This window comes from Syngnathus scovelli, chromosome 6, assembly GCF_024217435.2.
Source record: "Syngnathus scovelli strain Florida chromosome 6, RoL_Ssco_1.2, whole genome shotgun sequence".
In the NCBI taxonomy this organism is placed as follows: domain Eukaryota; kingdom Metazoa; phylum Chordata; class Actinopteri; order Syngnathiformes; family Syngnathidae; genus Syngnathus; species Syngnathus scovelli.
Window position 1 is genome coordinate 19,181,329 of NC_090852.1, and position 23,397 is coordinate 19,204,725.

At 42.5% G+C, this 23,397-nt stretch overlaps 4 protein-coding genes across 8 annotated transcripts; 1 reads left to right on the forward strand and 3 right to left on the reverse strand.

Moving 5' to 3' along the window:
• Positions 1-576: 576 nt before the first annotated feature.
• fbxl22 (F-box and leucine-rich repeat protein 22) lies at positions 577-7,662 on the reverse strand. The gene is made up of 2 exons (XM_049723329.1): positions 6,344-7,662; positions 577-3,225 (listed from the first exon to the last, which is right to left on the reverse strand). The coding sequence occupies exons 1-2, from the start codon at positions 7,027-7,029 to the stop codon at positions 2,877-2,879; spliced, it is 1,035 nt and encodes a 344-aa protein (XP_049579286.1). The 5' UTR covers positions 7,030-7,662; the 3' UTR covers positions 577-2,876.
• A 463-nt stretch (positions 7,663-8,125) lies between these two features.
• usp3 (ubiquitin specific peptidase 3) lies at positions 8,126-13,958 on the reverse strand. The gene is made up of 15 exons (XM_049723315.2): positions 13,310-13,958; positions 13,126-13,186; positions 12,861-12,998; positions 12,683-12,766; positions 12,496-12,577; positions 12,310-12,389; positions 12,024-12,137; positions 11,583-11,696; positions 11,357-11,506; positions 10,963-11,069; positions 10,715-10,795; positions 10,524-10,642; positions 10,281-10,394; positions 9,181-9,248; positions 8,126-9,000 (listed from the first exon to the last, which is right to left on the reverse strand). Exons 1-15 carry the CDS (start codon positions 13,398-13,400, stop codon positions 8,676-8,678), a joined length of 1,728 nt encoding a protein of 575 aa, XP_049579272.1. The 5' UTR covers positions 13,401-13,958; the 3' UTR covers positions 8,126-8,675.
• On the forward strand, positions 9,185-23,346 carry ca12 (carbonic anhydrase XII). 4 transcript variants are annotated; one of them, XM_049723320.2, is made up of 13 exons: positions 9,185-9,267; positions 9,976-10,137; positions 15,324-15,418; positions 17,755-17,893; positions 18,017-18,319; positions 18,460-18,480; positions 19,561-19,740; positions 20,911-21,053; positions 21,772-21,867; positions 21,948-22,011; positions 22,079-22,236; positions 22,308-22,419; positions 22,540-23,346. In XM_049723320.2, the coding sequence occupies exons 5-13, from the start codon at positions 18,262-18,264 to the stop codon at positions 23,040-23,042; spliced, it is 1,335 nt and encodes a 444-aa protein (XP_049579277.1). In that variant the 5' UTR covers positions 9,185-9,267; positions 9,976-10,137; positions 15,324-15,418; positions 17,755-17,893; positions 18,017-18,261; the 3' UTR covers positions 23,043-23,346. The 4 variants fall into 4 exon arrangements, with proteins under 4 accessions (XP_049579277.1, XP_049579278.1, XP_049579276.1 ...); XM_049723321.2 differs by having other exon boundaries at positions 18,091-18,319; XM_049723319.2 differs by lacking the exon at positions 17,755-17,893.
• si:dkeyp-73b11.8 (BPTI/Kunitz domain-containing protein) lies at positions 14,649-17,629 on the reverse strand. Of its 2 annotated transcripts, XM_049723335.2 has the most exons (6): positions 17,171-17,629; positions 16,192-16,383; positions 15,753-15,929; positions 15,633-15,677; positions 15,320-15,398; positions 14,649-15,233 (listed from the first exon to the last, which is right to left on the reverse strand). In XM_049723335.2, the coding sequence occupies exons 1-6, from the start codon at positions 17,235-17,237 to the stop codon at positions 15,152-15,154; spliced, it is 642 nt and encodes a 213-aa protein (XP_049579292.1). In that variant the 5' UTR covers positions 17,238-17,629; the 3' UTR covers positions 14,649-15,151. The 2 variants fall into 2 exon arrangements, with proteins under 2 accessions (XP_049579292.1, XP_049579291.1); XM_049723334.2 differs by lacking the exon at positions 17,171-17,629 and having other exon boundaries at positions 16,192-16,864.
• Positions 23,347-23,397: the final 51 nt, after the last annotated feature.

A 23,397-nucleotide genomic window follows, 5' to 3' on the forward strand; every position in this document is an offset into this window, starting at 1 on the left:
AATCCATCCAAATGCTTTTTTATTTTTATTTTTTTTATTTATACCATTGGATATTCCGCTATTGTTTCAGCAAAGCTCCTGAAGCAAAAGCTACTGTATGTCCAAGGGTGTGTATTTGTACTTACCCACATATACTACGTACATTGCCCCTTTAGTTCTTTTCCAAGTGTTTCCAAGCAGCTGCATAAAATTGTCCACCATTAGCATCTTCCTCCCCGCGTGATGCAGAGCAGCTAATTAAAATGATTAGCGAGAATTTACCTTATCTCGCGGATGATTTTTTAATTAAATTAGTTAGTCTCATAGAGCTTGAGTAATGGATTCAATCAACTTCCTCAGAATTAGCCTTTTTGCACAACTGCACTGATTTGACGCGTGTTTTTCATTTAAATGAGCTACTTGCCGTGAAGGCCTCGGGTTTTTGAAGAGTTTCTGGTCAGTATGAATATTGATAATTAAGCTGCAAAATCGGAAACTGAAAACTGGATTTTTAGATTAGCCATTGTGGAAACTGTTGGAAAACGGCTATTGTTTAATTTGCTGTGCCTTTAGCACAAGACTATATGTGAACCCAAGTCGAGGCCAAATCTTTTATTAAGCTCAGCTACAGTGTAACGTGACCCAGGAACAAAACAGTAGGATAAGGGGACCTCTGCCAAGGCTAAACTGCAAACAAAAGGGTAAAACTATTTGTGTGTATTTGTAACCATTTGTAAGTTAGCAGGCTACTTCCTGTTTTCTTGAGGATGACACAAGACATCGCAGATGGATGAATAAGCCGGTCTGATCCCGAGTTGGAATTTCCATTCCCGCAATGGAAACCCAATAAATTCTGAATAGGGAAAAATAGATTTTTCAAGACAAGCTCTACCTGTGTCTGCTGGAACATTTCATAAGCTCTCTTTGGCCAAAACATCCGCCATCCTGCTGAGTCCAGTCCGGGAGGACGCTTTGGTCTGCAGTTTAAAGCAGATGGCAGTTTGTCAAGTCCATCGCTAGAGTCGGTGGGGGTCACGTGTAGGCTAGCCGCTCGATCTACGATTTAGTTTCCTATCAATACCTACTTCACTAATGGCATCTCTTGTACCACAACCACTGCAATCGGAAACACACACAGCTGTACGAGTGTTGTCAAACCTGACACAAATGTAACAATGTAGCCGTTTCTTTCTTTTGATTGCAGCATACTCGCACAAGTGGAAAAATACAACACTCAATTGTGCATGTTCAGATCTCAAGGAAAAAAAAAAGAGCTTTTTCCCAAAGTCATTTTCTAGCCTGCTCTGTAGTGTCAGAAAATGGGCACCATCATTTTTCCTCCACTTTCAGTTGAAAATATGCTGTAAATGTCCTCCTGCACTCCAAATGAATACATTATGATACTCACAAGTCAGTCTCTCGATGCAAAAGCTCGAGCGGACTTGCAAAGTAGTCTATGAAGGGACACTGATGGATTTATTCCTACAGGTGATGCCTTCACAAAAAGACAGTTGTCATATTCACAGTATGGCTTTGTTCCATTCATGAATGAAATGATATTCACTAAAGTAGCCCCTCTATGCAGCAACAAACTAGCTTTGTGTCTTTTTGCACACTTTGTAGTGCGGAGGCCCGCCTTGCATGCATAGTGTATTAGCCTGACAAAAGAAGCCGTAGAAGGGAGCGTGACGTCTTAGCGTGGGTGAGGTGTCAAAGTTGTTTCGTTCTGTCGCAAACACGTCGCTTGTTTGTCTCTTTAAGGACACGCGTGAGCGCAACGGGTCTTTCCAGAGCCGTCTTTGTTTAAAAAATGGTATGGCCGGAAAAAGAAGCCCCCCGAGTGGAAACACGAGCCGCTTTGATGGCTTCGTGTTGCTACATGCCAAACATGCAGTCAGTTGTCTGTTTGGGCTGGAGTCCACCTGGAAACCTTAAAGAGCTCTTAATTTGCTCAAGATGGCGGGTCGAACGTTGAGATTAAAACATGCTGTTTTGGATAAGCCTGCTGTCTGCTTAATGCAAATGGAGTACAGTAATCTATTTTAATTTCGGCAGCCAGCACTATCATTTTATTATTTTTTATTTTTTTAAAGTACCGTTGCATAGCCTTTACATACAAAAAATATATGTCTGCAAAATGGAATCACACGCAAGCAAAATTAACCAAATGCCAAATATACCGATTGTCTAACTCGTTCAACGCCAGCCCAATTAAAAGTTTTTTTTTTAAACGTCTATAGCTGTCCGTCACTGGCAGTGAATGAGTTAAAGCATTGTTGTGAATATATTTTGAATGTTTACTTAAGACTCTCAAAGGACACTTTTTTTTTTTATTAAAAACTGGTGGCATTTGCATTTTAACCATGCCTCTGTCATTCCCGAATATATTATAGCCACACCAAGTTATGACATCATCCTCCTCTCCCTACTTTGCAGCCCTTTGTGATATTTTCATACTAGCATCTTCATTTTGAATGTCCCTTTTAGAAATATGTAGCTATGGCGACGTCCTCTAACTATGCTTGGTGATTGGGTGTGATTAGAACCCAAGTATTCTTAAGACTTGATTTCAAGAGTTTGTGGAATTCATAATGAAATTAGCATGTGTGTCTTTAACAAAAGTGCAAATGAGATCCAATACAAGTGCCGTGATGAAACATATTGTGGTTGTTTTGTTGAAATTAAATTATTAAGGGTAATGTTGAAGGTAAGCTTTAAAAAATTGAGGAGTGCTAATTATGCATTATATTGCTATTCACAATATTCAACTCAAATTAAGGCAAAGCGTACAACGTCAGGAATTTAAAGTAGTAAAAATAAAGTCAAGACAAACCCTATAAATAATAATTAAAAAAATCACACTGTGAATGAAAAATATATGGTCCTTGGGAAAGCCACTAGGAGATTTCCAAGAGTTTCTGCAAGGTTCTCCTGAGCGGCACATTCTCCTCAGGCTTACTATCTGGGATCATGCCTGCGCTTCTCTCCGCACTCAGCCTCAACTCGGGCCTCTTCTCTCGCATGACCTTGAGCCCCTCTTTTGTGATGTTCCTGCAGAAGTCCACCCTGACCTCCTCCAGGCTCACACCGTGAGCCGCCGCCCCATCCAGGATTCGGTCTGTGATGCCAACGCAGTTCTCCAGGTGGAGGTGGCGCAGCTTCCCGCACCTCTGCAGCACGACCATAACGTCCTGATCTGTGATGTGTGCGCAGCCGGAGAGCTTCAAGGATAGCAGGTGAGGGCACCTGCAACACACACAATTGCTCAATTACTCTGCAATGTCTGAATTTTGGACATACGGACATTTCTGTGTTAATTCAAACTTTGGACCAAATGTTGCCGCAACTTGCCAGGCAGCACTAAATTCTACTAATAGAGCTTCCCCTTAATAAGAAACAAGAAAACTTATGTCGATAAGGTCCCCAACTAACTAAGGTTCACAAAAACTGTAACAGCTAATTTCTGTTAGCCGGTCTATCACGTTTTGTATTGTCTGTTAGCATTAAGCTAGCGGACAATCATTAGGGGAAGTTTTGGGTTTACTATTTCATTTTGCTGTGTGTAATTTTTGTCTGACTATATTGCAGATTTTTACCTATTGTGGTCCCCCCCCCTACACACACACACACACACACACACACACACACACACAATTAACGGAGGTTGAATCATACCGCAAGCCTGTTGTGAGTCATTTTTACACAGCGAAAGCAAGGAGGGATTAGTTTTGTTTGAAGAGGGGCAGTCACAACTCCTAAGTAAGCACTGCTGTTTGGCGCGTGTGCTTATTTGCCAAAGGCTGCTCCTCGGGCCTCGGTGGGGGGGCAAGATAATCGAGAGTTACAGCTGGAGAAGATGACACGCGTGTTGAAGAGCAAAGCTCCGAGAGGCGGCCATACGATCTGTGATACTTTGCAGCCTGCCGACGCTTTGCTCCGCGTCCCTATGGGACTATGTGTTTCGCTTTCATAAATCAAGGGCGTCCGGTTTTAGTGGGCAGAACAATAACAGGATGACGGGCAACTTAACAAACGGTCGTTTTGATTTGAACCGCATTTTTTTTTCTTTTTCATCTTTGACACTCGTCAGGCTGGCAGGGACGACGAGCACGCGGGCGGCAGAGAGATGTCGTTCACGTTCACTAATGCAGCTTACGTAAAGACTTACATAATCTTACCGCTTTGCCACATGTGAGCCAAACATATTCCAGTGGACTGCCAGTGTGACGGTTGCTGCCCCAGTAACCTTCCGCCCGCGCATGTGATAGCGGCGCATCCACGTGCAGCAACGTGCCAGCGCCCAGCTTTAGCATGACAATCACATCAAAAAAAAAAAAATGGAGATTCTCTCTGTTAGTTGTTAAAGAGGGAAGGGATGTGAAAGGGCTAGCAAGTCGTAAAGTTACATAATCCACCCACTCATAGCAACTCCCTTTTAATTTGAGTGTCCATATTCCATTTTAATTGTAGCCCTCAAAAGCTTTCAAAGGAAATTGGCTACAAGCTGAGTTTTTTTTTTGGCAGCTCTCCAAAAGTCACCGCACCTTTTCAAGCTCCAGCGTTAGAAACGATCTATGTTAAGCAGATGTATCTTGATCACTTTGTAAAATTGAAACTTGCAACTCTGCAGTTTTTTCTGATTGCAGGGCCTAATAATGACTCCATCAGTTTTTGGGTTTTTTTTGCTTTCTGTCAGTTCTTGATGAATAAAGTGAAAACAAAAGAATCCGAACAATCGCATAAGGCCCAGTCCGGTCTGATTCTCGAGACTGAAGATGCCAGTCTGCCTGTTCGGTTAGGCTTGTTCAAATTATGCCAACCAACCCCAAAAGGTTTTTGACACACGGGGTGGAAGTGTGGCTTTGTTTCCGACACGTTCCGTTAACATTTTTAGAACTAACTCGACAAGGCGCGCTTGTGTTAGCGCCGGCGCTCAAAGCCTCCATTTATTCGAACGCCGCATATCTCACTGCAGTGGTGGGACGTAGCAAAGTCGAAACAAATACAGTACTTTATTCATTCGAAATGTCGTCGACACGCTAGATCGCGTGCTCAAAAAAAAAAAGGCCGGTAGATGTTTTACAGCTTTTCCCATAAAAAGCCATGAGAAGAGGAAGACGATAGATGCACATGTTCATTCCTCTGTCAACAACAAAGAGTCAATTGTAGGCTCCACCTGCATGCACGCAGTGGGCGGGGCTAAAGCCATCCGTATCGCTCTTGAGCGCCCGCCCCTCCCAGGCTCGCACAAGCTTTCCTCCCAATTTGGGGGCGGGTTTATCAGTATGCCATGGAGCGGAGGCTCCAAGGCATCAAAATGGACGTGTCAGACAAAGTAGGCAGTTCCAGTTTGGACTGGTTTGGCAGCTCATGTGGCCGGCTCTCAAATTTCAGCTAACAGGAAATCCACACAGGGTCATTCATGCAAGCCCCCCCCTTGCTCACAGATGCAAAGCAGCCCCGCCCTCCCCTCCCCTCCACTTGTCTTGCAGCTGCGTCACTTGTCCGCGGCGCGTGGATGTTCCGAGGCATCATTACGCCTCTGCAAAGGCTGACAGGTTGGGCTCGCTCACATGACAGGATGTGCTTTCTTTTTTTTTGCCAGTGACCAATCAAATGCAACTAGCGCCACATTAGTCAATGAAAGGTAATGACGTAGCTCAGCACTGCAATTTTCTCACAATCACGTGTCGGCTTTTAGTTTTGTTTTTTTTAATCCTCAAGCACGAGCTGCCGCTAATTATTTTGTTCCCTGTCAGCGAGAGATAATTACACCTGCATGATTTTCCTTCCTGAAAAATAAACCTGTCATCCATCCATCCATCCATTTTTTCCATGGTGATTGCTAAGCAGGGTGCCGACGCTTGCTGTGTGAGATCACCAAGTCGGAAATGAACCGTTTTTATTTCATTTGTTAGAAAGCCTTTTAGTATTGAATGGTTCCACGCAGAACAGATAAATGCTCTTCTGTTAAATGACAATAAACCTGTGTATCCACCCGTTTCGATTCATACAAAGGAATAATAGCTTCTTATTCAACTCACAGGCCCACATTGAACACTAAGTCAATTGAGATGACATCATGCCGTAATTATTGCTGGCATGCCATGAGATGTTAAATCGTTTCCTTGACTCTTGACTGGCCTTCAGCAGCTTGTCGTCCTCCGTTTATGCTCGTTTTTGATTGACGCTAAAATGTTACTGGAGTCACCATTTGAGGCGCTTCTGAGTAACCTCAAATAAAGCTCAGATGTTCTAGTAGGCTTTTGCTCGTATGTAACATTTTTGTTTGGCGGAGTGCCGTGAATTTTTTAACACACGTGCCTTGGCTCAATCATTTCCAAAAAACATATCAAGCACTCACATGTGTCCGACACGAGCTAGGAAGGTGCTGACCAGTCTGTCGTGCTTTCTGCAGATGTCCCTCTGAAAGGAGCTCTTCAACCAGTCCTCGATGTTGCACACCTTCAGCACCCTGCTGGAGTACCAGCAGATGGACAGGTGACGCAAAAAGCCTCCTAGCACAAAGTTGTCGCACCTCAGCTGAGAGAGCGAGTCAAAGTGGAGCACATTCCACAGGAGGGGGTCCAGAAAGACATCCCGCAGCTGCGAGCAGGTAAGAGACAAACTCCTGCGGCTGTCCTTATCCAGGAAGGAGAAAATATGCAGGAGACACTCGCGGTTGAGCTGGATGAGCTCCATGGCGTGGCCGTTTCCAGAGCCACGCAGGGGCCTCGTCCGTCCCCTGGGCGCGACGAGGCCTGATGGTAGGCAGCAACAATGAGCCTGGCGGCTCGTATTGTGTGGCCTAGATACATGATACCTCCTTGGGCGCACGCTGGAGGCCTTGCACATATAAGGCTGTGCAGTGGAGGCTATTTTGGGAAGACAACTGCCAGCGCAGTCAGAGAGGGAAGTGTTGGAGCCACAGGCTCCCTTTCCATCTGTCGCGGCGGCGCTCCACGGGCGGCAAACGGCCCACCGGGGTAAAGCAGATGTTATCCGGCCGGGATGACTCGTTATCTGATAGAAATGCACCCTGAGTGACATGGGGGAGAAAGGGAGGGAGTCACTTTGACACACAGTGTGAGATTGTTTAATACTGCATGTTGAAATTATTATTTGTAGGGTGTGACCAAAAAAAAACAATTCGAACCGGAAAATCGTTTCGATTTAAAAGACCCAAGTCGAATCGAACGGAATCGTTCAACTTTGAAATGTATCGCGAAACGTTTTGAATCGTCTTTATCTTAGAAATGGAATTGTTTTTTCTCCCTTATATTGACGTGGAGCCAAACGTTTGCGTTCATGTCTCTGAAAGTGAAAACATTGTAAGATATTTGAGACAGTCAAAAAAAAAACTGTAAGTCCGGGAAATGCGGAACTTTAAAAAAAAAAAAAGGGAGTACAGTACAACCTGACCCATTTCACTTTGCCAACTTCCCTGTATTGTACCCAAGATAATGACGTCGGGGAAAAAAAAAAAATCCTCCATGTGAGCGAGCGACCGTCACATGTTGTTTGTTCGTCCATACTTTCTCTAAAGTTGCATCTGTGACCCAGTGACTGTCTGAAATTGCTTAAGAGCAGTGCAGAGAACATGCCATTATGGCCCCAATCATCATCGCATACTACTGCCAGTCATGTCCTGTTCTACCCTCTATCAGTCAAAAACACACACACACTCACACACTCTGAGGACATTGTGAAACACGAGTGCCGGGAATACATTCTGAATCGTGACTCACTGTGTCACAATGTCCTTCTACCAGCGAAAAACACAACACTGCTCAATGTGAGCTCTTTAGTGCTCAGCATACTACAGCATCACTGCGTCATATTTAGAGAGAGAGAAAAAATAATCTATGTTTTCAAGGAGCCACGTGAGAGCAGCAGTGCGTTCGTTGTTTTGCGCAAAGAGATGCACTGACTCATATCCAGTGTGTGTGCGTTGTGTTTTGGACTAACAACAAAGAGTCACCGGCACCTTCCATGTTGCTCTTGAACATGAAAGACTACTTTCATTTCCAAGTAGAGAGCACGTTAAATGAGCTGGCTTCATTCGAATTTCTAACTCAATTGCATTAGGATGCAACCTGTGTTGAATCTCAGGCTGCACTCATGATCATTTTCACAATCAGACAAGTTGTGGTTTTACATTTTTAATTTCTGAGTCATTGAGGAAAAAAAAACATGGATGCTGTATTCAAGTCATTGAACTGATTCTATGAGGAAATGTCATTATTTCATGGTTAGAAATGGTAATATATAAAAAAAACAAGTTTTCCGCAGAGCCCGATCCTTCATCAATTTTCCATTAGCTTTGACATGCTATTTCAAGTACAAACAAAAACATCTTTCTCATTCTGGTCATGATGAGCTTTTGTCAGTCATAAAGATGTTTGAATTAAAAAGGCTAAAATGTCCCACGTGAGTAAGGCGGACCAAAATTTTCTACCTTCGGGTTAAAGTTAAGAAACATCAGTATGTGTAACCCGTACTCTGCAGGGGAAGAACACGATAACCGTAATCAGTCAGTAAAAAAATGACATCGGGATTGAAAATCCACCAAATTACAAAACACCAAGGAGATGAACGCATTCTAAACCATGTGATGATGTCATAAGGATATTAAAAAAAACAATAGCGGGAGGATTGTGGGGTGTGACTGAGGTGAAGAATGCAATTGGTCTGAATCACTGCGTTGCTGTTTCAACGTCATCGCCCGTGTACGCAGACGCCTTGGCTGATCCCTTTCTGTCAGAAATCAATTCCTTTGCTCCGGCTGTGTCTGCGCTTTGTACCGCCGGCGAGCTATCCTCCGCCGATTGGTCTTTCAAAACCTTTGCGCGACACGTGTCCGACGTTGCGGCCGGCTGCTCGGTCCTCTCCGCGTAGAAGAGGATGTACGCCTTGGCCTTCCTCAACGTTTCTTCGTTAGCCAGCGTCACCGTGCTGTCGTTGAAGTGGTACCAGCGCCCCTCGTGGCTGCCGTACGCCGTGTAGTGGCCCGATCCCACCCTGCCCAAACACACGTGGCCTCGGTCACATTTTTGCAGTTGGCCAAAAAGGCTGAGGTGGGGGGGGGAGATCATCGGCTACGTCTGGCACAACACTGCCCCTTAGAGGTCGATTTGAAAGTGGTGCTTGGAACATAAATTGGGGGGGGAAGACTTATATAGAAAATGTTGTTTTACTTACCCAGAGCCGTGATGCACTACAATGGCCGCCAGGTCGTACAGACAGCTCTCCGCTAACAAATTCTGTGGCTAAAAAGATAAAAGTGAGGTGAGTGTATTTTTCATGCCATCGTATGTTGCCTTCAGCTGTCGCTCAAATATAACTCCAATAACAGATCACAAAGTCTCTGGCTAAAAAGATAAAAGTGAGCCGAGTGCATTTTTCATGCCATCATATGTTGCTTCATGCTGTCGCTCAAATATAACTCCAATAACAGCTATAATTTCCAGCTGTTTATTTTTATTTTTTTAAACCTGTTCTGTTGTGCTGCTTAAACTTGCCATCTGTGATTGGATGGATGTATCATTATTTATTGGAAATTCAGTAGGACAGCGAGAAAAGAAAGCAATAATTGGCGATAATAAACAATAGTTTTGACTAATTTTATGTGGTAAAAGAGATAGGACAGGACTAGCAGTACAACCAGTTTTTGGTTGGGAGGGTTTAACATGTGCCAAACACTCCCGTGAAGAATTTGAGTACAAACGAGTGGTTAGGAACTTATCAGTCACAAAGGGCTGCCTGCACATTCAGACACGTGCAGATTTTCAAATAGGACATTTATTGTAGAGTGGCGCCCCCTACAGCTTACAACCAGTAGTATTTTTTTAAACCAGTATTTTGAAAGTCACAGCATCAGATTTAATTGGACAGCACCTCCTAAAAGTGAACACGTGCAAAGTGAATGAGTAGCTGCTAGCTTTTTGTTGACAGACTGTAAATACTTGTTTTTCCCTTTTTCTTTTTAACATACAGCACAACTTTCAAAGTGCCCAATATGGTTGAAACAGAAGTGGTTACGGCAGACCGCAGTGACAATGAAATGATACCGGACCAGAATCAACACGTCTGAAGGACTCTGACAAGGCCCTTGCACATCTGTCCTAAGGCTGCGTTCACACTTTGCTCCCTCTAGATGTAAGTTGATTCCATTTCGGACTCCTTCATAGCAACCCGCTTTAGTATGTATTTTTGTCGTCTTATCGCTCACATTCCTGAGGGACATTTTCTGTAATGGTCCTTTGAGTAATGATGGAGTTTAAGATTGCGTCCAAACTCACCTCAAGTAAATAGCCCTTCATGTCCAAGTCTTTTAGTGGAAATTCCACATAAGTGTCCACTTTATTTCTCAAAAAGGCAGTCCAGTGGAACCTTTTCAAGTGCAGGCACAAAACCTGCATTTGGAAACAAAGACTTGAATTAAACCACAGCAAAGTGGATTTCCCCCCCCCCCGCACACTGGGTGACCAAGAAAAAATATCATGATACAATTCATGGTAAGCGGCTAACGACTTTTCTTTTACCTTCGGAAGCTTGCGAATCCAGAACTTCTTGGTGGACTTCTGTCGTTTTTTACATTTGTGACAATAATACAGCTCGGTTTCGTCCAGCTCTTCCAGGTCAGTGAAGCTTCGTAGGCATTCTGAAAGAGTCATTTAGCTTGACATTCTGCCCCCAAAATGATATTGATACAGCAGACGATTTAATATCCTACCATGCAAGGTGCACGTGGGACCTGGCTCTTGATCTTTACTCCTCTTCTGTCTGAACCGACTGGGAATGTCCAAAGAAAGATCTAAATAGGAGAATAAGGAATGAATGTAATTCGTAAATATTACATAAATAAATATAGAATAAATATTCATATGTTTCATAATATATTAGTAGTATAAAAATCTGATGTGCTAGAGGAAAAAAAAAACTCATTTGGAGAGGTTGATTTGCTTCTCGTAGGAGTCTTACCAAGAAACGGATCAAACTTTTGAGATTCGGTCCCACATATCAAACAATTGACTTCATTTTGAAGGATCCCACCAAAAATAGACGTGACAACGCTGGGAGTGCCATTTCTGTAGCGAGACCAACGCATGACATCAACACGCGTACAAAACATGCAGTGTTCAATCACAATGACGCTGGAATGTTCAAGTCGAAAGTAGCTCTGGATATAATTATGGACCGGACTTCGAAGGGATTAAAATGTCTTTTTATAGGAAATTATACAGCCAACCTGACAATGAAAGAATTGTCTAGTCGGTGGGGAACCGCAATGGACCTGAGAGACTAACAACTAACTATGTTTGTAGCGTCATAAAAACGAGTATGAAACGCAAACGATCGTAATAGGTCACCGTACAAGCAGCTCTTGTCATCGGCGCTAGCGAGTCGGAGCCCGTCCCCGGGCGAGCTCGGCTCCGCTGCCCCGTTCTGACTGTGCTGGAGCTCCCTGTGGAGGTGGTCCAACAGGTAGCGCATGAACTCATGAGCATCCTGCTGTTGGTAGCCTCTAGGTGGGAAGATAACCATCATAGATGTCAAATTGTTCTGAAACAAACTTTTTTTTTTTTTTTTTTTCACCTTACCTGAAACTTGGCATGATTTTCCACACCGCATAAAATAGGGAGTCTGGACTGAAGGCAGTCTGGTTTCCTTGCCAGAGGGAACAAAAGGTCTTTCTTAACTCTTCCACCAGTGACCTGTTGAATATAAAGCAACACGTCACTCTGCTGGCTTGAGCACCTGCTACATACGATCGCTGCTCAATGACAAAGCACTACTGCGACTATAGTGATGATCAGAATTGTAATCGATAATTGTGGTTGTTAGGGGATTATGCAGAATTGATGAGAAGGCATGTCTGGAAACAATTGAGACAAAACTGTCACGGGGAAAAAGATCTTGCAGAATTTAGGGGAAGATGAGAACAGACGCAAAATTTGCAGGAGGTTTCCTAAATTTGCACACTAACACTAGTTTGAGATGCATGCAGTTACTCCTCCTGCCAGACGGGCGGGGGACCTTACACACTGGTGTCCCCTTGGCTGCGAGTGTGGTACATCCTCCTCCCGGCCGTCTTACCGCTGCGTAGCGCCACCGCCGGCAAGCCCTTGAAATAACAGCTGAACCGCTCGATGTTGCTGCCAAGGAAATGTGACGCTTTTGAGCTTCAATGTGTGAAAAACCACTTGGAACTTTTCAAATGTGCGTTTATGCAGAACCAGTCATTCTTTCGCTGTTTTTTTCTTTTAAATGGTGGGAATTAGTCTTTTTTTTTTGGCTTCAAATTCTCTTTTTCATTGAAAGGCTCACCTGAGCGACTGCAGGATGGCATTCATAAAACACGTGTTTCCCAGGTTACGCAGGCCAGTGGCTCCCAAAGCGGCCCCCTCCTGACAGGCACAGGGCAAATTACAAGGCTGACGTCGAGTAAAAGTACAATACTGAAATGACTTATGTTGGTACCGTCGGAGCCTGTATACAATTTTGGTGGCTTACATTCTCTTTCAACATTTTCTTGTCCGGAGTTTGGCCGTCTTGAAGTTTTCTTTTCCTGTGTTTGTCACCAGTCAAGGCTGAGCTACGAGAAGTTGTATAACACATGATTTTTGTTTAGTTCAGAGATAAGGAAAAAAAAAAACGACACGATAGTAACTTGCGTTCCCTTGAGAGGGGAGACACTTACTTTTCTAAATTCTGGAGATATTCCCGTACTTTTTGGACATGCCCGAGTTTGGTGTCATTGACAACAAATTCATCACATCTGTAACTATAAAATCTGGATCAGATGCTACATTCTTCTCTAAAACAGTGTCGATATTTCTGCATGATAAGTAAGGACATTTTTTAGATTTGACACTCACCAGAACACACTGTAGTTGCCAGAATCCATGCAAACCGAATGTTGACTTTTCTCTTTCTCCTGTTTATCAACCTTCCTTTGGCTGCTGCCTGACACTTGACTGTCCTCAAAGTGTTTCTTTGCATGTCCATTCACATATCTGGGGAAAAAATACAATCAATCAAATAGTGTTTCTCGTCCTCAATAGACAATTCTGTGCACTAATCGAATGACGAGGGTGCAGAGACGAGATAACAATGTAATTGTATGGCTTGACAAGATCTTACCGTCCACAATGGACCACCAAGCAGGTGAGGCAAAGCCATGGACTTTTATTCGATCTGCAAACTGAACAAGATAAAAAGTGAATTAGTTGACGTGCAGTGTGTATGGTTAAGACCAATCGGAAGTGTTTCGTATGGTGCAGCCTTTAAAAAATGAGCCCGGTCGGTGTTTATGGTGGTCACTCACCGCTGCAGCACCAAGAGGAAGGCGCGCCGTTAGGTAGCCTGGAGGAGTCGCCAGCAAAGCTCACGTTTGAGCCCAAATGAAGACACTCCATGGTTTTAAATCTCCGGCGAGGACGTCATTGAGTAACGATCAGACACAGAGATCACGGCACGCATACAAACAAAAGGTCAGCTAACAATAGTTACCCAATTAACATAAACTAGCTAGCTCACGTTAGCCGCGACCGGTCAACTACTTATGTTTTCCAGTGCACGTTTACTCCTTTTTATGCAGCACAACGTTAACTCGTCGTTTGCCACTACAGTCAGCGAGTGCGTGGGTGACACGAATTACCCCAAACGCGGGATACACTAAGACATGTTGTAAGATAGAAATGTAAAGGTAGTTATTGATGAATAATACTCAAGGTAATAGAGCGGTCGCAACACAAATGGAAATAACCTGAGGAAGTGACGTCGTCTACGTTTGCCGGCCGGGTAACTGACGAACAATGAAACAACAATGAGGGGGAAAAAACAAGAAGTGAGACTATTTAAAATGTATTTTTAACCCGCGCTTAAAATACAAGTTGAAAAAAATGTAAATCCTTTATTTGCGTATTTCAATCTTAGGAAGCCGTGATGTAGTAGAATTTCCATTACGGGCTGCGTCACGCATGCGCATTTGAGAACGCTGACCCAAAGACGACAAGCAGACTGCTGGAGGGGTACTATCTTGTCTAAAATCTCAAATCTGTCACAAATCTTTTATCTTAACCTTGATTATGATGTCATTATAGCCATCCGTTTTCAAAACACTGCGCTGTTAGATTAATCGTGATGGAACATTATGACTTTCTAGCACATGAGATCATGTAAACATTATTAATATTAAAAAAAACATGTAAAAGCTAGCACTCAACATATTGTATTATTTTGTGGTGAATCTACTATTAAAGTGAATACAATGAAATGCAGAAATTCACCGGAAATTAGATTTCTAAACTTATGCCCAGTTACTCTTTTCCTCCTCCTGGCCCAACAAAAGGAGCACATTTCACATATTCCGAGTGGCAATACTGTTATTTTTAGATATGTATGGAATTATTTGCCACCATTGTTTGTGAGCTCTCTTCAAGGTCAGTAGCTTTTTGCCTGGGCTGCAAGAGTCTCAACTTGACATGTCTGAAGATGCAAAAACAAAAAACACAGTAACAGCTGGAATGAATGATAAACTTGGCTAAATAGCGAGGCGGCAATGCAATATGCACTTTTGTTTGCTGGTACCTTTAACTTCCAGGCCTCATAACTACTTTGCATATTTACTACTTAATTGCTCAAACAAAATCACTCGTTGCATCTTATTTAGTTGGACGTATTTTATTTGAAACAGCCTATCTATGGAGATGAAATGTTACAAGCGTTCAACACTTCCATTCTAAGCTTACATTGTTACAATCGGCATTTACAAGTAAAGTGTGTACAACAGTAAACAGTTTAAATACTGCATGTTGGAGTAAATTAGCATTGAAATGCAAAACAAAACAAAAGCCAATCATATTTTCAGTGCCTGTAAAGAATAGAGTATGGAGTGACTTGCTAATCTACAACACTGAGTGAAAGTGTTGAACTCAATTGTCACTCAATAGAAAACAGAACTGTTCACAATGACTAATTGGAGCTTGCCTTTTTGATTGCTGGGTGCTGAATGCTTACTTTGATGCCATATTGTTGCACGTGACGAAAATATAATGTGCGCCTTTATCCAAGATGCTCCGTAGAAAGTGAGAATCACTCGCATAAGTATGACATCAGCATATTAAAAAAACACACACACGTACACACACACAAGGTGTTTGTTGGGTTACGCCATTTCAAGACTCTCCCCCCTGAGAGGAGCTCGAGGTTGCTCGTCTCTTCTTATTTCCGCGACCTTCTGCTTTTTCCTGCAGGAGGAGCACAGTCAGAGGTTACAGGAGACACATCATCAGCCATTGTTTCTTTTTTCTTATCCAAAATGTTTTGCTCTTACTTAGACTGAACAGTCAAAACGATGATAGTGATGATGATGGCTGCGACGACGAGCCCAATTAAAACTCCACAGATGATTGCTGTTGAAGATGAGCATCGAGTGAGTAAATCTAAATACTATGCAGGTTATCATTCCATTAAGTCTGTTTACGATGGGTGGACCAGACATCATATGCTGGGAAACATTTTCAATTGTGGCCACAACATGGGCACACAATACTCCATAAAATAGTTGTGCCCATTTAGTGGTCAGGATAAAATGTTTCCATGTCATGCCTGTTTTTTGTTTTTTTTTGTTTACTGTTTTTATCTACCAATTGGCGTGTCTGGCTCCTCCTCTTCCTCTTCGTCATGGTCATCTAAGAGTACATGTCAAATTAATTACATCTGCTTTAAACGTATGCTCAAGATTGGGGAGGCGGGGTCACGCTCACCATGGATACCGGCACAGGTAGCGTTGCAACTGTCATGGTCAAAAAAACGGTTTCCATTTCCATGGCAGCCTGTCCAAAGGAATTTTTTGCACTTTTGATGAACTGCATCGTAGTAATATCTCAGATATTGGCCGTTGCATCCACCATTGAGCTTCTTCAGGAGGCAAAGTGTTGTCGCTAAGAGGAAAAAACAAAGTCATAAATAATTAGGTTCTTAGCAGTCTGCCTTTTTATTTTTTACCACCTGGTGGCGTATTGCCCACATACAGTATAAATGTGAAGCAGTTATGTGTTCACTGTCAATTACTGAGCACGATATTAGGTGCTGGGCATCCAAACCGGCAAAAAAAATCTTATTTCTACTAAATATTTTTGATTATTATTATTGATTATTATTCTACTGAATGTAGCTGTTGGGGTTGCTACCATCTAATCTCACCATCTTTGGGGTAGCTGCGTTCAAGGGTGGCCGAGCAGTTCCTCATGCATTCCCGTTCGTTCACGAATCGATTGCCGTTGCCCCCCTCCCCTTTATATATGAACGGGTTGCACTGGTCTTTGTTGACGTCGTAGTAGAAAAAAAAGTCAAACTTCTGTCCAATGCCTTCAGCTTCGGGTTGGTAACAAAAGCCTGTTGGATGAGGAAAAAAATGAATAAATAATACCACTTTTATTAAGTATACTAAGCGATGACAAGACATAGTAATAACGTGACCATTGCACAGGCCTGTGATATCTTTCCATAAATGTTTAACTTCATCACTCCCTCTTTTTACGATGGCAATAAAAAGCACCACCTATGTTAGGTTCCTGCCCTTCATAGTTCCTCAAAGGGCAATCCGTTTCATATTCTATCACTGTTTTTTGCTCATAATCTATTTGAATGAAAAGTGAGCCTTGTATATTGTCTCAATCTCAATCAGTGATTGTAGCATTGGTCATTGATCGATAATCATAGTCTTTAGCGACGTGTAAATACATCAATATTTTTTAGGATAGTACTAGCTTGTTACAAGTTAGCTGGGAATAGGCTTCAGCTCCCGTGCAATTTAGCTGCAACTTTTGCATCGGACTCAGACAGCCTGTTGGGTTTGCTTTCAAAATGAAAGCCTTAAAAATAAAATGGTGTGCTCTTGAGGTGGAAAAACAATTGCAAATGTAGTCCCTTTTACATATCTCCTTTTTTTTGGCGCCATCTTGCACTGAGACAACTCAACAGGAAGTCTGCTTTTATCGTGGGTTAAAACGAATTAGGCTTCAAATTCAACTTGAATACAATTTTAACTGATTTATAAAATAATCACGTATTTTTAGATATCTACTGTACTGGGAGCTTATCATATTTTTTGGAAACTAATTTTTTTTTTTTTTTTTTTTTGGGGATACAACAAAGATTATTGGAAAATGGCGGGACCTACCTGGGATAACAGAATGGCCGAGGTGAAACGCAGCAAAGACAATGGCAAAAAGTAGTAAGTGCTTCATCTTGAGGCTTGCCTCTGAGCGCTCACTCGCTCTCTCACCCACTGAGTCCGGCTCGTAAACGACAGTGAGAGCCGACTGTCGGGCCTGACCTTTGGACCAATGCCTTTCCAATCGAAACCAACGTTAACGAACTGTTAGATACTGTCCCAGTGGTTTTATCTTTAATGCTCGCTATGCTAATAGTAATTAGCAGGAGGTTGAACTATTTGATGTATGCCAGAAAGATCGATAAGACAGCTGTGGAGCCTTCTCTGCGACCATTGCGGAAGACCTTCTTCCTTATCGTTTCTTGGAATTATATGAAGTGATGCAGCCTAGATAAATGCTATAAAATGAATAGAATAGAAATCCGACAATTTCATGAAACAAATTTAAGTTGTAATTGTAGCCCGATTATGGGATGTCTCTGAAAGATTATCCTGAGTGATTATCCTGTGGTGTGGGGTGGGAGGGATTGTTCCTCTTTAGCTGTTTGGAAAATGCACGCTACCGGCATTAACAAATTGTACGTGTTCAGTATTTCCGACAGCAAATCCTCGTGCGCGTAGCCCACTTGAGCCCACTTGAGCCCCTGAATCGGTGATTGTGACGTGAAACGGAACGATACGCTTTTGCCAAACGCCACTGAAGGAGCAACTCTCCAAAGTCAGTCAACAGTAAAAAATAACAAGGACAGGAGTTAAAAGCTTATGTAGTTGTGGCATTTTGAATTATAATTGGTTTAACATATCATATACAAAATAAAACAATGATCTGAATATCAAATCGGTGTGCTATAGTGTGTCAAAATGGAAAAGTTGGAGCCCTCTGGTGTCAAAGTGTAAACACACACTCTTCACATTCTTGGCCGGAGGCACTTGACAAAGATTCCGTGGAAGCTGCGGACTTGACGCAGTGGGCTGGTGTGTCGTTGCGCCCGTGACGTCAAAGGAGGCTACGATGGGAGACGCCGTGCGCTTAAAAGCGATGCGGAGGCTTGTGGTTTGTTGCACGGAGAGATCCGAACCAGTCAGAGGACGCCAAGATGCTGCGTTTGAGTCTCACACCCATCGCTCTACTACTGCAAGTGCTCGTGGCTTACGGTAAGATGCTTTCAGAAAAAAAAGAAATGTTTTTTTTACTTTATTATTGCTGTTCAGTGAACTTTTTTGATTAGAATTTTGAATGACTCATTTTCTTTGCAACCTAATTGCATATTAATTTACATATTTGTCTGTTTCAGGGGCCAGATGGGGCTACACAAGTAAGTGATTATACTTTTTTTTTTTTTACTTCATTGTGCTTTTGAAGTAATTTTCACAAAGTACCTCATGAAGGCTTCAGTTACATTTATATGGCAACAATGCATTTATCGAATACCCCGGCGGGAAGTTATTTTCCGACTTAATTAATAGATGGAAATAAGAGGACACAATCGTGAGGCTATTTACTGTAACCATTATGCATCTTGAATTGTTTGGCAATAACTATAATTGTGAATTCGCAAGCCTGCCAAAAACCTTGTTTTGCTTTATCCCCCAAATTACAAAATTGGTCTTTCTCATGTCCTGCCTGACCTATAGATGCAGAATTTGCAACTTCTTCAGTTGCCGTCTTTTCTTTCAGCGGAGGTCTGAAGGTCTTTTTTTTTTTTTTTTTTTAATCATGCTTGCGGTTTGGCATTAATAGTTGCGGATGAGGCTTTTGTGCTCTACGTAGTAATCACACATCTGCACTTGGTGTACATGCGAATTAGGACATTATAATAAAGCCCTTTGAAAAAAAGCTTGGTGACGTACTGAGTCATGTACTCTTGTAAAACATAGAATTGAAGAGTTCACCTTCAATTAAGCTCAAAGCATTCCAGGGGTTGCTCATCTTAGTGGTCAAGAGTCCGGCCAGCTGGAGGCCACAATCCGAGTTCACTGTCGACTCATTCAGCACCTTCTTTTTGCAGAACAGCTCAAGGAGCATCATGATATATCCATGTATCCATGATTCATCCGAAACAGTTTGGCATCAAACCAATCACGATGCTTCTAAAATTCAATTTAGAGACAGTCATGCCATTTCATCCAACATTTTAATTAGCATGTCTGTCTTATTGTCACGCCTTACTTCCAGCAGCCTTCTCAGCTTGGACTCAAATTATATTTTGGTTGAAATGCAGTTCTCCAGCAGGTTTATTGAAAGTGTCCATTTCCCATGCAGCTGGCATGGGATCCTTTCCAACATATTGCTTCATTCAGAATCACCATGTGATTTACTCACACCTAAAGTCAGCTGGGTTTTGTTTAGAAAATGAGAGAATGCCCGCATGGACTGACATTGATTCTATTTCCAGGCTCGAATGGAGAGAGACACTGGCACACACATTTTCCCTACTGCGCTGGACCAATGCAGTCTCCAGTTGACTTCAAGACAGGGAAGCTCATCTTTGACTCATCTTTACGCCCAATTGTGCTGGAGAACTACAATCTGACGGGCGGCAGCCATCTTACTCTGAAAAATAACGGACACTCATGTGAGTATTTCATCCATGTTGCACGTCGCAGCAAAGTTTCATCCCCAAACTTTTTCGGATGAAGACACAAATTCGAAATTTGGTTCTTCCCCAAGACCCAAACTTGCTCACATATAATCCACATTGCCACAAAAGACATAAATAAATCTAGTTAAACAAAAAATACGCCTTATCATTTTGCATCCCTAATTTAAACCGAGTTAGGTCAAGTGCGCCAGCATTACACTTCATTCCGTTTGGGCACTAGAAATGAACAAAAAATAGATACACGTGAATGTGGTGTTAACAAATCACTGCAAATTATCCTTACAAAATTGGAGCAGAAAATGATAGGTGGCTCTGGTTTGTTTTAACATCTACCACTTGGTTTCTCAGCAGCCGTTTCATCAAATGAAACAGCGCCCGCCGTATTTATTCTGGGAAATGGTGAGCAAAAAATGACTCATCTCTTATGCCTAGCCTGCACTGTTTGGTTCATTTTAACGTCAGCAACTGGCAATTGTTAGCTGGACTATGCCAACAATCTGCTGATCCACTTGCGGTTATGCAGACCAACAAACCAGTTACTATAATTGCTACATGTACTGGGCTGATTGGCAGAAGTGGTAGCACGGATCATCTTCTGAGTGTGTGTTAACAGAGGCTTCCACTTCAAAATACTCATCATGCATTGAGGTATAGTGGCTTGACCTTAAAGTAGCTCAAAGGTGCTTTCTCACGTCTGCATTGTTTTGATTGCTAATGTGGATGGGTTGTTACCATGACATCAAAAACGACTACTACCACCCCTAACTGGTAAAAAGTTTGTTTTATTGATCAATTTGATATGACTCCAGGTCAGAGTCTATCAGTATTCCAAGCTTTAAGATTTGGCGTTCTAACGTAATTAATCCTAGGGTAACATACCGAACACAAGGGGTGCAAGGATTGACCCTTGAGGGACACCATATGTCGAACAGAATAGAAACTCCCAACCTAACAACTTCTGTCCTCCAAGTAGGATCTGAACCCATTATAGGATTGTCCCATTTAATCCCATTAACCTCTCTGAATTTAGAAATTAACATACACTGTCCAGTTTCACATAATGCCTCATAATTTATTTAAAAAATATATATATTTCTTTAATAATGAAAGAAATGAGTGGCTTTTGTGTCATCTGCTCAACAGTCCAAGTAGTTCTTCCCTCAGCGATGATCATCTCCGGCCTCCCTCAACGCTACACTGCAGCTCAGCTCCACATTCACTGGGGCTCCAAAAACAATCCTCTGGGTTCGGAGCACACGGTGGACAGTAAGCAGTATGCTGCAGAGGTAAACAACAAGTCAATGGCATCTCGACATCTTCAGAAAAATGCACCAACCACATCTACCCACAAGTGTCTCCTGAAGTAATCATGAATTCTGCCTTTGAAAAACTTTTGTATCAATGCAAAACAAATCGATGCACATTCCTCCACTTTGAGTCTCAGGTAGTTGCCTGCTTGAGATTTTTTTTCCCATCACTGTCTTTACACTTGCCCTCCCAGTTTTTCCTCCTACAATTCACATATGTACCCAGCAAACCATAAAGGAACATTTTAAATATTATCACACAGTATTTTACAACCGACAGCCTCTGAAAATGCATTTTTTAATTTTTTTTTTTTTTACCTGTGTGTGCCAGCAGTTGCAGAGCCACATGTAAGGTGTTGTGGTCTGTGTTTCTTAGTGGACAGAAGGACTCCGTTGTCAACATGTCCTTTCAAGTCACTCCAGAGTCCACCACCGCACTTGTTTGATGACATGTTGCTTTTGCAGTCATGGCATGACGGGACATAATCAAAAAAACTCCATGTCCACTTTGATTCCCCTAAACTCGGATATAAATACATTTTGGTCTTATTTGATATCAAGGACGACCATGACTTTGCATGCCACTATAAACAGACTAATCCATTTACTGTATGTTTCTCCACTCAGTTTGCAGCCCAGATAAGCAGAGGAAAATCCATATTTTCCATCAGTAAGCCATTTGTGTCTTCTCTTACAGCTACACATTGTTCACTACAACTCCGAAAAGTATCCCAATGTATCCATGGCTTTTGACAAATCTGACGGTCTGGCTGTACTGGGCGTTTTCATCGAGGTGACCATATTTCGACACAATTAATCGTCAATATCTGACCATATGACCATCTTACTTTTTTTTTTTTATCCTGCAAACAGATTGGAGCCTTCAATCCGGGCTATAACAACATTCTTTCATATCTTAATAAAATCCCCAAACGATGTGAGTCTCACACAATTTGCTCTGCTGTGAGCGTTAATGTGTAAGACACGAAACTTTTTCTTTCTAGCAAACCGGTATAAGATTCCCGCTTTTGACGTCAGACAGCTGATGCCTCAGCGCCTGGATGAGTATTTCCGTTACGACGGTTCTCTGACTTCACCGCCTTGCTATCAAAGTGTGCTGTGGACAGTCTTCAAGAATCCTGTCACCATCTCTCAAGCTCAGGTTTGTACAAATCAGCCACGAGCTTTCCCGTCTGAACTCTCCCAACTTTTTTCTATCCCTCATGTTTGCAGTATGACAAACTAACGGCAAGCCTCTTCGCCAACCAAGCCGTGCCTCTTGTTAACAACTTCAGGGGTCCACTCCCGATTGAGAACCGTGTTGTCCTGGCTTCCTTTATGCAAGGTAAGAATGATCTCCAAGAATGCTGCTCACATTAGCTTCAACGCAATTTATTTGGTTTGGGATGAGCTGCCGAGTTAGGACGCAGTTAACCGCCGCGCTGGTATTCTTTGTCCACGACAGGAGTGACTAGCCGTATGTCATCTAAGTGCATCTCCCAGAGGAAGGCACTGGTTCGCCAATTATTGGTCGGTGATTTGGATGAGGTCATTGAAAGTAGGCAACTGCCCAAAAGTACCTACAAGTTGCTCTCCCAGAAGTATACACAAGCAGAATCAAAGCAATCAACGAGTGAATATAAGTCGGCAGTTAATAGGGCATCTTCGTTGAAGAACATGATTCAGCCGACAATGGCCTTTGGCTCGTTGCTGCAGCAAAAGTCCCTGGAGATCCAACAGTCCACCATCGCCAAGAACTTGTCCGTTTCTCTGGCTGAGGCCGTTCTCCCTAAGCTCAATATTAAAAGCTACCTGAGCTGCAAGGCGGACCTGGCTCCCGCGACCATCAAGTATCTCATGAGTGGACGGCCCCTGTGGCAGAAAGACGAGAATTTCCACTTGCTTGACCCCTACCTCGGTAGTTACACAATGCATCCTTGGCTTTTGCAAAGGGAGTTGGAGGACTAGAAGATTCCCTCAAGTCACTTTCTGTAGCACACATCAACCGTGTGCGGCTAGCATAGTCAAAGTTGAATTTTTAGTCGTGCTCTGCGTTCTCTAGCATGTCATCTGTTCTAACTAATATTATTACGATTAAATTATTATTTACAATGTGTGCACATAGAAAATCGTTTGGTGATCATTTCTATTCTCAAACCAGCCCATGTTGACCTGTCATTACGACAAAGATTGTTTGTGTTACGAAATGATACAGAATGAGTTATGCCTTTACATTGTCTTTGAAAAGCTTTAAATAAACTATTTAAAAAATTAAAAAAACATCTTTGTGGATCAATCTGTAAAATATTCAAAAACAATGGTA